The sequence below is a fragment of the Bufo bufo genome, chromosome 6 (genome assembly GCF_905171765.1).
Source record: "Bufo bufo chromosome 6, aBufBuf1.1, whole genome shotgun sequence".
Taxonomy (NCBI): Eukaryota; Metazoa; Chordata; class Amphibia; order Anura; family Bufonidae; genus Bufo; species Bufo bufo.
In genome coordinates, this window is record NC_053394.1 from 409,221,703 (window position 1) to 409,235,397 (window position 13,695).

Below are 13,695 nucleotides of genomic sequence, written 5' to 3' on the forward strand. Positions count from 1 at the left end.
TCCGAGGTGGGGGTAGGAGCAATCTTTTCGCAGGGTCCATCACCTGGTAAATGGCGCTGTGGGAGATAGAACTCCATTTTATTCCTCCCCTGAACCAGAGTTAAGTAAGAGTCAGCTAAAGTGCAGGTGCGGGGGAGCAGTTGCCCCCCCCCCCCCCCCCCACCTTCTCTCTTCTCAGAAATACTAGCTTCTGGTGTTCTAGTTCCACCTCCTGTCTACGATAAGAAGATGCCTCGCTTCTATGTAGCTGTTTCGTTTCACTGTGTTTTGTGGTTTTCACTTGAGCTATGCAACGCCCACAGCTGCCGGATGTCTGCTAGTTAAATTCTGATATAAGATTTATCTGTAACCTAATAAACTCAGATCACTGCTTTAAAGCATCTTGCCTGTATCAGTTTTATCTGTATTGCTTAACAATAGATTAGCACAGCTATTTATGCTACATAGGAGCTATCTGACCCCTACCAGACTATACAAAATGGGCAGACTGCCTCATAACAGATGTCATCGATGTGCACAAGCAAACGCTGATTTTTGGCACATGATATGGGACTGCAGCTACATTACATACTATTGGCAAGAAATTATAAAATGTTTTGTCCATCATGGTCCCAAATCCATTGTCGGTATGCCCCAAAATATGCATACTAGGGATATTGGAGGACGAGATATGGACGCACCACACTAGTATTTTTCTGAGGGAAGCCTTATTCTTTGCTAGGAAAGCAATAGAAAATAGACCACCTATGGTGAGTCAGTGGAAGCCTTTGGTAAACCAGGTCACTCCTTTAGAGAATATATTTCAAAAGAGGAAATGCCCTGAAAAATTCCAGAAGGTGTGGGGAAGTTGGTGTTCATCACCATTGAGTTATCTAATTTTCACATGTATACAAAAGGACCACCTACTTGATATCTGGCACAATATAAAAAGGAGAATACTTCAATGAATACAAATTTTAACTTTATTGAATAGAGGTTACAGGATAAAGCTGTGCTCACATTTATGTATAATGTTTTATACAAGGAATGTACACTGGATTTTACTATATGTACATGTTACATTATTTGATACGATGTTGATCAGTAGGTACCTATGCCATTCCTTACTTGTTATGCTTCAATAAAACGAGTAAAAAAAATAAAAAAAGATGGTATACCTTTAGGAGGGCGAGTAATGGCTTCTATGTAATGAGGCAATCCTAGCCTGGGTCACTTTTTGGGAGAACTTTCACATTACTGATGAAAAGTGCCCAGTAAGACCAAAGCTGAGAGTTTCCTGACAAGCCCATATTTCATGTAATGCCCATTTATTTTTAAGTGGTCCTAATCATCTCTCCAAGCACTCGGCCACCTCTGGTAACTGAAAGCAAGGCGCTGTTTTATCTCCCTGTAAAAAGGAGTATTTGACGGAATAAAGTCAGTGACCACCAAAAAAAACAAAAAACACATATTAGTGGTCACTAAAGGATTAAGAATGACGATTGCTTCTTTTATATGTGAGAATTTTGATGTCTAACTATGATTTTTTACCCACATTCTGAACATTTTCTACCCACATTCTGAACATGAATATGACTTCTTCCCTTTGTGAATTCTCTGATGAATAAAAAGTTCTGACTTTGTTTTAAAACATTTCACACATTCTGAACATGAATATGGCTTCTCCCCTGTGTGAATTCTCTGATGTATAAAAAGTTGTGATGTTTGTTGAAAACATTTCCCACATTCTGAACATGAAAATGGCTTCTCCCCTGTGTGAGATCTCTGATGTGTAACAAGACCTGATTTATTCTTAAAACATTTCCCACATTCTGAACATGAAAATGGCTTCTCCCCTGTGTGATTTCTCTGATGTATAACAAGTTCTGCCTTGGTCTTAAAACCTTTCCCACATTCTGAACATGAATATGGCTTCTCCCCTGTGTGAATTCTCTGATGTATAAAAAGATGTGATGTTTGTTGAAAACATTTCCCACATTCTGAACATGAAAATGGCTTCTCCCCTGTGTGAGTCCTCTGATGTATAACAATCTCAGATTTAAATCTAAAACATTTTCCACATTCTGAACATGAAAATGGCTTCTCCCCTGTGTGATTTCTCTGATGTGTAACAAGATCTGGTTTATTCTTAAAACATTTCCCACAATCTGAACATGAAAATGGCTTCTCCCCTGTGTGATTTCTCTGATGTATAACAAGACCTGATTTATTCTTAAAACATTTCCCACATTCTGAACATAAAAATGGCTTCACCCCTGTGTGATTTCTCTGATGTGTAACAAGATATGACTTTGTCTTAAAACATTTCCCACATTCTGAACATGAAAATGGCTTCTCCCTTGTGTGACTTCTTTGATGTATAACAAGTTCTGATTTTGTCTTAAAACATTTTACACATTCTGAACATGAATATGGCTTCTCCCCTGTGTGAATTCTCTGATGTATAAAAAGATGTGATGTTTGGTGAAAACATTTCCCACATTCTGAACATGAAAATGGCTTCTCCCCTGTGTGAGTTCTCTGATGTATAAAAAGATGTGTTGTTTGTTGAAAACATTTCCCACATTCTGAACATGAAAATGGCTTTTCCCCTGTGTGAATTCTCTGATGTCTAACAAGATCTGATTTAGTCTTAAAACATTTTCCACATTCTGAACATGAAAATGGCTTCCCTCTTAAATGAGCTGTTTGATGTTTAGCACCTCTTCTATGACTTTTATTCTGTGTTACAGTCTGTGATGAATCAGAAGATCGGACGTGTTTAAAAGAATCAATTGATGCATTGTGACTGTGATTGGTTGAGGGTATATCTTGCATATTGGCATGCTCTTCAAATGTATCTTGTGTGATACCACAATCATCTACTTCAAAATCTGAAGATACCAGATTTTTCTCTGAGTTCCTGGTACAGTCATCTGCCAAGAATAAAACACATTTTATTATTGATGAATAATATACCATAAAATTATATTGAAATTTAATAACATTTCCATATAAAAAATTCAATTATGAATTGTCTCAAACAGTGGTGTCCAAACAGATCACAATCTAATAGTAGACCACGGGGTATAGCTAGAAATGGTTGGCCCCCACCTTGAGCAATTTGCATGCAACCCCCACCCAGTCATTTATAAATAAAACATTTCCTAGCGCTACACAAGAGGCGCTGAATGCCCTCTTAGTGCCCCACACAATAGTTATCTCCCCTCAGTGTCCCTTTGACAGTGAAATTCCTCCTTAGTGCCCTCTTCACAGTACTGATGCTCCCTACGTGCCCCACTCAGTAGAATATCCACACAGTAGTTATGTCCCCTTTCTGTCCCCCTGCAGTAGTTATGCCCCTTAGTGCACCTCCTGCAGTAGTGTTGTCCCTTAGTGTCCTCTTTACATCAGTGAAGCTCCTATACTATGAATAAAATTACTAAAAGTAATACCGAGCACATCATGCACTTCTCAGCAGCAGACGTGATGATGTCATCTCTCCTGCTGACCTGAGGAGAGCGCAGAGGCCGGGGGATTATCTCAGGTCTGTGCGCTCTCCCTCTCAGCCCAGAAGGGACAATGACATCACTGTATCACAGCTGCTGCTGGGCAGAGTGCAGGGCGCGGAATGAGACCTGGGCTAAAATGGATGACAGATACAGCAGCTGGACTCGGAGGAAGAGAGGAGAGTAGAACGGCCAGTAGGAAGCACAGGAAACTGTCACTGACCATTGGGGAGCTGCTCAACATGTTCTTTTCCTTGAGATATAATTACTATTGATAATATGCAGAGTTAGTCACCTGGGTCAGGATCTTGGGGCCTTTATTCACAGGCAGGTAAGAAATATCTGGTGTTGAGTGGTGAGACTTTTTTGTATGAGCTCTTAAGGCTACATTCACACAACAGCGAAAAAAAAGCAACATTCAGTTTTTCATGGCCATTTATCAACCATTTTTGCATCACTTTCTTGGTCAAATGGACGTTTTGCATCCATTTTCAACGGCCATTATTTGAGGATTATTTATATTATTTTTATTTGCTTTTTTTATTTAATTACCAATCCCTGCAGTATACATAATGTCCCCCATAGTGGCCCCAGTTAGTGGTAATGTTCCTAAGGGTGCTCCCCATCAGTAATAATTAATAAGGTTAATAATGTGCAGGGTTTTGTTTCCATGGGGAAAAAAAATTACTCCTCTCATCCACTTGCACGCGCAGAGACAGCCGTGCTTCATTTGGTGCTAAAGGACCTACACTCTCAGTGGGATGATGTCACCATGCGCTCCTAAGCAATCACGTTGGTAGCACAGGTCCTTCAGCACCAAGAGAGACTGCCTTGTGTGTGCAAGCGGATAAGGCAATTTGTTTTTATTTTAACCCCTAAAAGGCCATTTTACACTAGTGTACCCATTTTAAACTGCCATTACATGGATGCACTCCTGTCTAAATGACCATTAAAGACACCGATATTAATTTAAATGGGCTCCATCTGACGGACATGGCCCATTTTTCAAAACTGTCACTGTCAAGTACACAAACTGCACGGCCCACCCCATGACATCTTATTTTTATTCATTTATATTAAAGGGGTTGTCTCATCGGAGAAAATGGGGGCATTTTGCTAGGATATGCAACTATTGTCTGGTAGGTCCGGGTCCCACCGCAGGGACCCGCACCCATCTCCTAAATGGAGCCTCAAAAGTGGTGGAGGATATAGTGTGCTTGAGCAGCCACCCTCCTTTCATTTGTATGGAGCCGACAAAAATAGCCGAGCCCTGGCTTGGCAATTTCAGTAAGGCCCATAGAAGTCGATGGGAACAGTGGCGGGTCATGCGCGGTGTGCTCCTATTCACTTCTATGGGGACAGCGCTTGATGGTGGCCAGACCAGAGTCCTCCAGCCACCACTTTGGCCCGCTCGGTTCTCAAAAAAGGTGCGGATCCCAGCGGTTGGTCCTGCACTTATAAGACCCAAATGTCTCAGATCAGACAACTGCTTTAAGTGCTTGTGATTCATATATACAAAGATTATGAAAAGTATATCACTAGAGAGGAACCAATTTCTTGAAATTTTTTTCAGGTGTAATTCTGAAGAATCAGTCAGAAGAGGGAACAAATACATTCAACCAAATTCAATCCTGCTCCCATTGGCCTGATAATCTGTGTATGACTCTCTGGCAGATCTACTCATTGGCATTAGCTGGAGGTGTGTGACTATGCCACCTGCCACACTGAATACCCTGCACTGGAGGCTGGACAAGACAGTACACATATCAAACTGGGCCAGTTCCAGACACTGTTCCAATCTCCCTCCCAGAAGTCCATGGAGTCAGGGAACAGGCTATTTGCTTTTGCTGATTTGCGTCAGGTTGGCACAGCACGTAAAAAAAACCTTCCATCACATTAAGAAAACTAAATTGGCTGCTGCTGCTGTGCCTTCTGAGACTTATTGTACGGGTAGCACCACCAGATAGGGCGGAAGGTCTCTGACTCAGCCAGGTTGGAGATGGGACTCCTGGACAGAAATGCAGGTGACAGGCATCAGTGAAACCTTCTCCCCTTTTGCTTTGATTGCAATGATCTAAAAGTATGGCTATCCAGTAGTCATCACTTTGCTTGATGCTAACCATATGCTTGGCAGCAAGTAGGCAACCAAGCATGTAGTTTGTCATGCTCACCAGCATGCCTGAGGACCCAGTTCTTTAAGACACCTCTGCAATGGTTGGTCATGGCCAATGTCATCGTCGTCATCATCATCATCATCATTAGCAGCAGCATATCTATCATACCGAGCACCAACCTCCTTCTCTAGCTGTGCCTAGGAAAACGGTCTCCATGTCTCCCTGTACCACAAACTTCTCCTCCTCCACTTCCTCCTTTATGCGATTTCATCCGTCCAAGTTCCTATCAGTTACAGGATCCCCAGAAAGCTGTGAAGGTTGTTGTTCTTCCTCTAGTCCTTGTTGAATCAGCAAGAGCATTTGTTCAAATATAAATATCAGGATGATGCCATGTTAATGCTTGTCCCTACTCTGGTGGTCTCTTCGAAGGGGTTGAGTATGCTACACAAGGCCCTGATGAGCTACCACTGCCTGCGCTCAAAATAACATATGCTCTGCTGTGGTGGTCTCATGCATCATGTAAATCTTTAATCTCTTTATGCTGCTCATAGCAACGCTTCAGCATATGTAAGGTGGAATTCAAACGGTACAAAGGCAGACCATTTTGTCACTTCGCGTTCAGAAGTGCCTTTTTAGCCACATAAGAATGGGTCGGTCCCTGCATCAGAGGTCGGTCCCTGCACCCCCATCAATCAGCTGTCTGAGGAAGCCTCAGTGCTCACTGGAGGTCCAGTTAATACAAAGCCTCCTCACAGCTTACCAAGCACAGTGCCGTCTGTTGAATAGTGGCTGTGCTTGGCATTGTATATCACCTATAACGCTGTCACATTTCCATCCATATTTATTAGAATTTTAGCTGAATCGGTGAATATAACGCTGAAAAAACAGACAGAAGACACAACCTAAAAATGTAACATAAAATGGTATCATCCAGTGAAGGAGTAGAATCTGTGAGTCTTCTCTACTTTATTTAGTGGTCACTACTCACCTGGGCGGTTATCTGTGAGAATGTCCTCTGTACTCTGCTCATCACCCCTCACATATGTCTCTGTAAGATTAATATTGTTCAGATCTTCACCCGGATTCACAAGCTGTGAAAGAAACATTGTAGAAGTCATCAGACAATTGGAGAAGTCGTGTGGAAGGTTTTATATGACCTGAAAAGACGACCAAAAATGACCGGACAGCAGGAGTTATCTGACCCAAATATCTGCAAGTCTCCTGTATAAATCCAATCTGATTGCTTTGTTATTCCAACCAGTTTGCAATGCAGGGAGAGTAGCCCTTATATTCCATCCCTAACATTACATTGTGTGTATATAACATTACATTGTTTGTGCACCTGTTGTCCTTGCTGGCCGCCCCAGGACTGTGAAGCCGGTAAGCCAAAGTTGTTTCGGTCCATGGCTTGTTTACCTCCTCGGAATGGACATAATCATCTGCTCTGCTGCAGCCAATGACTGGATTCAGGGGTAACATGTCCACAAGAAACACATCACCACTAAAGCCAGTTACTGGCTGCAGTAAAGCAGGTGACCATGCCTGTGCCGGCGAGGAAGCAAACATTTACTGGAAGATGGACACACAGGAGCTGGCACACATAACTGGAGCTAAGGGTATCAGGTACGTATGACTCTTTCCATAGTAAAGGCAGCGGACACATGTAAAAAGTTACTTATGCCTGAACAAACCCTTTATTGCTGTCTTCCTGTTCTGTCTACCAGTTTTGGGATGACTGCAGGCATGAAGATACTGTACCTAGTATAAGGGACAGGGGAGAACACAGGAGAGGAGAGAACTGATTATCTATCACCACTAGAACACCCTGCTTATCACTGTTTATAGTAAAAGGACAGGAGAGAACACAGAAGAGGGGAGAAATGATTATCTATCACTACATTCCTGTTTATCACTGTCTATAGTATAAGGTGTAACTAGAGTTCTATGGGCCCAGGGCAAACTTTGGATTGGGGCCCTCACCCTCCCCATTATATGTCTGGATGGGTTCTAGTACACTGCCACTGATCACTACACTGTAAGGCTCCCTACAGTGTCCTAGTAGCTACATGTCCCCAGCAATAATAATGTCCTGGTTGTGTTACCAGTATTAAAGAGGACCTGTCACCGCTCCTGACATGCCTGTTTTAATAGCTTCATGCATTCGGCATGTAATAGAAATTCTGGAGAATCTATTCTTATGGCTCTATGTTGTGTCATTCCTTTATTATTCCTGCTAGAAGTTATGAATGAATTGGTATTAGTCTCCAGTAAGGGTACAGAGGGGTGGTCACCAGTTTAGGGTGTGTACCTGCTCAGTCTAAAAATGGCAATACTGATTGGATAGAGACAAACTGTGCAGGTACACCCCCCCCCCCCCAACTGGTTACCTCCCCTCTGTACCCTTACTGAAGGCTAATACCAATTTATTCATAACATAGTAGAAATAATAAAGGAATGACACATCATAAAGCCATAAGAATAGATTCTCCAGAACTGTGATTACATGGGGAATGCATAAAGCTTTTGAAACAGGCATGTCAGGAGTATTGAAAGGTCCTTTTTAATAATACCTCTGACAGTGCCTTCAGTAATAGAAATGCCCCCCATACTTCCCCCAGTCCACAATCCCATCCTCTTTGTCCTCAATAATAATTTAGCACTTATTCGTGAGCCAGGGAGAACTGTGGCCAACTACTACTACTCCTGGCCGGTACTGATACCGCTGCTACCACCCACATTCTAACTCTGGGAGGACGAGTAGAGATGAGTGAATCGAATCCCACGAAGAGCCGCCAGCCTACATCTTGCTTAAAGATCTCGGCCGAAATCCCATGTGGCGCGAGATTACGTCATCACGCAGGACAGCTTGATGACGTAATCTTGCGCCGCACAGGATTTCGGCCGAGATCTTCAAGCAAGATGGCGGCGACCAGCCTGTCGCATGCAAATGGAGGAAGTAAGTTTAAAAAATTAACAATAAAAAACAAAATTAAATCACTCAGATGCCGCTATCATGTATGAATGCGGCATCTGAGGGGTACAATGACGAGGGCAGCGCTATCGCAGCTCCCCGTCATTGCACCCGCTGCTTACAAAAAAATGCACTTCGTGGCGGAGTAATTCATCACAAAGCAAATTTTGTGGAATTCGGGGCATCAGCTGAATCGAAATTTGCTCATCTCTAAGGACGAAGCATGGGTCTTTCGTTTTGTACTCTCCCATTTTCTAGACATATTATGAGACTTATAAATGAATAGTCAGGGGTTCTGTACACAGATCATTAAACGGTACTAGCAAAATTGCAAGTGTGTTTTCTATAATTTAAAGACAGAGGCTCAATTATAGAGTAATTAAACTTTTTTTTTTTCACATAGACTGTGCAAGTGCATAGTTATAATTTTTCTTTTTTTTTTTTGCAGGTTTTCTTTTTCAAAACCTCAAGTTGCTACATAGGTTTATTGCCAGCACAGCACCCAAATAGCATTCTGCTGCTATGCTGAGCAAGTGCACATTATTGGAAGGGCATTATATTTATGTTCTCTTACTAATATACTTCATTCACCGGTTCCGTTCTCTTCCCTGCGTAAATTCTACTCAAAAATCATGTGGTCCAGTCCCTAAACTTGTCACCCACTGGCCATTGCTAAATAAATTACTAGTTTTGGTGGCTCTGCAGTGGAGCGCTCGTCCCCGCTACGGTCACATGTTTCCAGTTCCATGCAGTCACGTGGTATAGATACAGTTGAAGCAGCTCACGTATACCATGTGACCGCAAGCCACTGTAAACATGTGACTGTAGCAGGGACTCGCCCTCCACGGTAGAGGGGATCTTGAAGAAAAATGAAGGAGAGGATTGATAACCCAAAAAATAGTCCCTGTACAGGGTCACCCTTATTGAGATAAAACATGTATTTCCTTTTAGCATAAATAGTAAATGTTAAGTGTGATCCATTATAACTATCAGCGTCCTTCTGTCACTATTATGTTATGTCCCAGGTCTAGTGGTCTCTGTGTGGTCTGGCTGCAGGTACCTATTGGATTCTTCCAAAATAGCAGATGAGTGCTCGATTTTGTGAATACTCGCTTTAGTGAGCAGTCATACATAGTGGAGAGTGTCCACTCCTAAGGTCTTCCCTTCCTCCTTTTTTACACCCCTAAGCGGGGGAAGGAGAGAGAAGTAGATACGTTCAGATCACACATACACACTCCTATCAGAACCTAGGTCTGGAGAGAGATCTCCTCCACTCCTGGGGTCTTACTGAATCTGATTAGCTTAGCCTTGATTTGCTCATCTATATTCTAAAGATAATTATTTCAGGGACTTATTGTTTAAATATGTGCTTTCCGAGGTTATTGGATAATGTAGGAATGAGATCTTCAGCAGCATGCTATGTTTAGGGACATAGAGAAGACAAGGAGGAGTAGCTGGTGGGGAGGGAGCTCTCCAGAGGGATCTGATAAATGATGCTGTAATCCTGTAGTTCACAGGACGTCAGCCACACAGGACAGACTGATCTCCTGTATGACAGGACAGCAAGCCTCGGACTGGTGGTCAGACTGGAGATCACAGGTATCCATAATAATCAAAGGGTATAAAATGTACGGATGCATCTGAGGATATAGAAAATTGCTGGCGAGTTGACATTTGTGCTGATCAAAATAATCCTATACTGCTTTTCCAATGGTTCCCTGGCCCTGGGGGGCTTCACTATTGGCTGGGAAAACAAAAGGCAGGAGCAGGATTACAATAAAATGTGGCAGGTCCTTGAGCTTCCCCTTAGCACAACCCAAACTCCCCTGATGAAGCCAGCGCCCTGGTGAAACATGTAGGAGGGTTTGCTCATGGGCATCTTTTTTAGGCAGGGAACCGCTATTCTACCGCTGGCACGGGATAGTGCTTACTGACAGACAGACGTACAGAATCTACCTCCTGATGGAAGGGAGTGTGGGGGCAACTTTAGAAAACTGCTGGGGAGTTAGAATTATATGTGCTGATGAAAATAATCCTACATAGCTTTTCCAATAATCAACTGCCAATATTATATTATACTCTATGAAAGTAAGAAGGGTGACTTGTATCTAGATGTGCTAGAACGGAATCCGTGATATAGAAACATAGAATGTGTCGGCAGATAAGAACCATTTGGCCCATCTAGTCTGCCCAATATACTGAGTACTATGGACAGCCCCCGGCCCTATCTTATATGAAGGATGGCCTTATGCCTATCCCATGCATGCTTAAACTCCTTCACTGTATTTGCAGCTACCACTTCTGCAGGAAGGCTATTCCATGCATCCACTACTCTCTCAGTAAAGTAATACTTCCTGATATTACTTTTAAACCTTTGCCCCTCTAATTTAAAACTTTGTCCTCTTGTAGCAGTTTTTCTTCTTTTAAATCTTCTCTCCTCTTTTACCTTGTTGATTCCCTTTATGTATTTAGCAGTTTCTCTCATATCCCCTCTGTCTTGTCTTTCTTCCAAGCTATACATGTTAAGGTCCTTTAATCTTTCCTGGTAAGTTTTATCCTGCAATCCATGTACCAGTTTAGTAGCTCTTCTCTGAACTCTCTCCAAAGTATCAATCTCCTTCTGGAGATCTGGTCTCCAGTACTGCGCACAATACTCCAAATGAGGTCTCACTAGTGCTCTGTAGAGCGGCATGAGCACCTCCCTCTTTCTACTGGTAATGCCTCTCCTTATACACCCAAGCATTATGCTAGCATTTACTGCTGCTCTATGACATTGTCTGCCTACCTTTTAAGTCTTCTGAAATAATGACCCCTAAATCCCTTTCCTCAGATACTGAGGTTAGGTTTGTATCACTGATTTTATATTCTTCTCTTGGGTTTTTACGCCCCAGATGCAATATCTTGCACTTATCAACATTAAATTTTAGTTGCCAGATTTTTGACCATTCTTCTAGTTTTCCTAAATCCTTTTCCATTTGGTGTATCCCTCCAGGAACATCAACCCTGTTACAAATCTTTGTGTCACGAGCAAAAATACACACCTTACCATCGAGGCCTTCTGCAATTTCGCTGATAAAGATATTAAACAATATGGGTCCCAGAACAGATCCCTGAGGTACCCCACTGGTAATAAGACCATGGTCTGAATATACTCCATTGACTACAACCCTCTGTTCTCTGTCCCTCAGCCACTGCCTAATCTATTAAACAATATGGGAGTCCAAGCCTAAAGACTGCAATTTATTGATAAGCCTTCTATGTGGGACAGTATCAAAAGCCTTACTAAAGTCTAGATAAGCAATGTCTACTGCACCTCCGCCATCTATTATTTTAGTCACCCAATCAAAAAAATTAATAAGATTAGTTTGGCATGATCTCCCTGAAGTAAACCCATGCTGTTTTTCATCTTTCAATCCATGGGATTTTAGATGTTCCACAATCCTCTCCTTAAGTATGGTTTCCATTAATTTCCCCACTATTGATATCAGGCTTACTGGCCTATAGTTGCCTGATTCCTCCTTACTACCTTTCTTGTGAATGGGCACAACATTTGCTAATTTCCAATCTTCTGGGACGACTCCTGTTACCAGTGATTGGTTAAATATATCTGTTAATGGTTTTGTTAGTTCACCGCTGAGCTCTTTTAATAGCTTTGGGTGTATACCATCAGGCCCCTGTTACTTATTTGTATTAATTTTAGACAGCTGACTTAGAACCTCTTCCTCTGTAAAGACACATGCATCAAAAGATTCATTAGTCTTCCTTCCTAACTGAGGTTTTTTTCCTTCATTTTCCTTTGTAAAAACTGGCCTTGGTACTGCCACCCTAGACTACAAAACCCTTGAAGATAATGATGCATTTATATCCTGATGTTCATGTTCGAGCTGACAATCCGAGCACAACTATGGTTGACAGTTTGTAGTATTGCATGGTCCCGGCCGAGGACCTCTCAGAAAACTGTTGTGCCACTCTTGTGCAGCCACAAAAGATCTGCAGCAGTTCACAGGGGAGGCCATTTTAAACGTCTGTACAGGCAGAAAATTGTGAGAATATCCAGACAACATGTAATGTCTATGGTCAGCTGTAATCCTGCCATCTCCACCTTACTCATTATACAAGGATAAATCATATAATACTGGTGGATAAAACAAGACCGAACACAATATCTTCACAGCCTTCTACAGATCATAGGGGACATTTCATGAGACCTTATCTCTATCTACCTGATCATCATGTGGGACATTGTGATGTTCTTCTGAACCATCCTGTGGAAGAAGAGGACTGGGACATCTCTCCGTTGTTCCTCTCTTCTTTACTGTAGGAAACACATCCAGTGACTAAATTAATTTCTTGCATAAAGATAATGAGAGGACGCCTTTAGTCATGTCTATTACCTGGTGATGTGAGAGGCCAGTGATCCTCCTTCATGATGTCCTTGTAAAGATCTTTGTGTTCTTCTAAATACTCCCAATCCTCCATGGAGAAATAGACGGTGACATCCTGATACCTTATAGGAACCTGACAACACAATGATACAGTCATCACCCAGATTCCTTCATAACATTCCTGTATAATGTCCCAGCATTCCCAGCAGTGTCACCTCTCCAGTCAGCAGCTCAATCATCTTGTTGGCGAGTTCTAGGATCTTCTTTGTATTGATTTCCTCATGTATCAGGAGGTGAGGTGGGGGCCCCGTGATAGGGCTCAGGGTTCTTCCCGTTCCTTCAGATACAGGGGCCTGACAACACTCACTAGAGGTCTTCTTCACTACTGTGTAGTCCTGGTTATGGAGAGACACAGTAATAAATATCACTCCATACATCTCCAGAGCCCCTCACCTCTCCAGTCATGTCCATCTGTTAGTAACATAGATAAGATGATGTAATGTGACATCATCAGAATCTCTAACCTCTCCAGTAAGCCGGAAGAGGATCTCTAGGGTGATATTTATTATCCTCTCTGCCATCTTGTCCTTGTCCCTATCCATCCTTGATGGGTCAATCAGTAAAAGGATCTTATATAGAAGATAACCACTGAGCGGATCCTATATTGCAGGAACCTGAATGGAAAGAAGAAGAGACTATGTAAAATCCTACAAAATCCCATGTAAAATACAATTACT

At 42.2% G+C, this 13,695-nt stretch overlaps 2 protein-coding genes and 1 long non-coding RNA gene across 3 annotated transcripts in view; all 3 read right to left on the bottom strand.

Moving 5' to 3' along the window:
* Window positions 1-13,695, bottom strand: part of LOC121005801 (zinc finger protein 850-like) — a 1,060,224-nt gene that overhangs the window by 732,227 nt on the left and 314,302 nt on the right. The gene's annotated exons all lie outside the window — the stretch shown is intronic.
* The window catches only part of LOC121004586, a 28,995-nt gene that overhangs the window by 2,232 nt on the left and 13,068 nt on the right, over window positions 1-13,695 (bottom strand). The gene's annotated exons all lie outside the window — the stretch shown is intronic.
* Window positions 1,302-13,594, bottom strand: LOC121004471 (oocyte zinc finger protein XlCOF22-like). The gene is made up of 4 exons (XM_040436707.1): window positions 13,483-13,594; window positions 13,174-13,353; window positions 12,968-13,091; window positions 1,302-2,915 (listed from the first exon to the last, which is right to left on the bottom strand). Exons 1-4 carry the CDS (start codon window positions 13,558-13,560, stop codon window positions 1,549-1,551), a joined length of 1,749 nt encoding a protein of 582 aa, XP_040292641.1. The 5' UTR covers window positions 13,561-13,594; the 3' UTR covers window positions 1,302-1,548.

Bases quoted from the DNA above. Each gene is read 5' to 3' on its own strand.
- LOC121004471 (XM_040436707.1), bottom strand. From the start codon at position 13,560: ATGGATAGGGACAAGGACAAGATGGCAGAGAGGATAATAAATATCACC. The intron at 13,354-13,482 runs GTTAGAGATTCT...CTCCATAACCAG, and splicing joins TCTTCCGGCTTACTGGAGAG to GACTACACAGTAGTGAAGAA. The intron at 13,092-13,173 runs GTGACACTGCTG...TTGTGTTGTCAG, and splicing joins TTGAGCTGCTGACTGGAGAG to GTTCCTATAAGGTATCAGGA.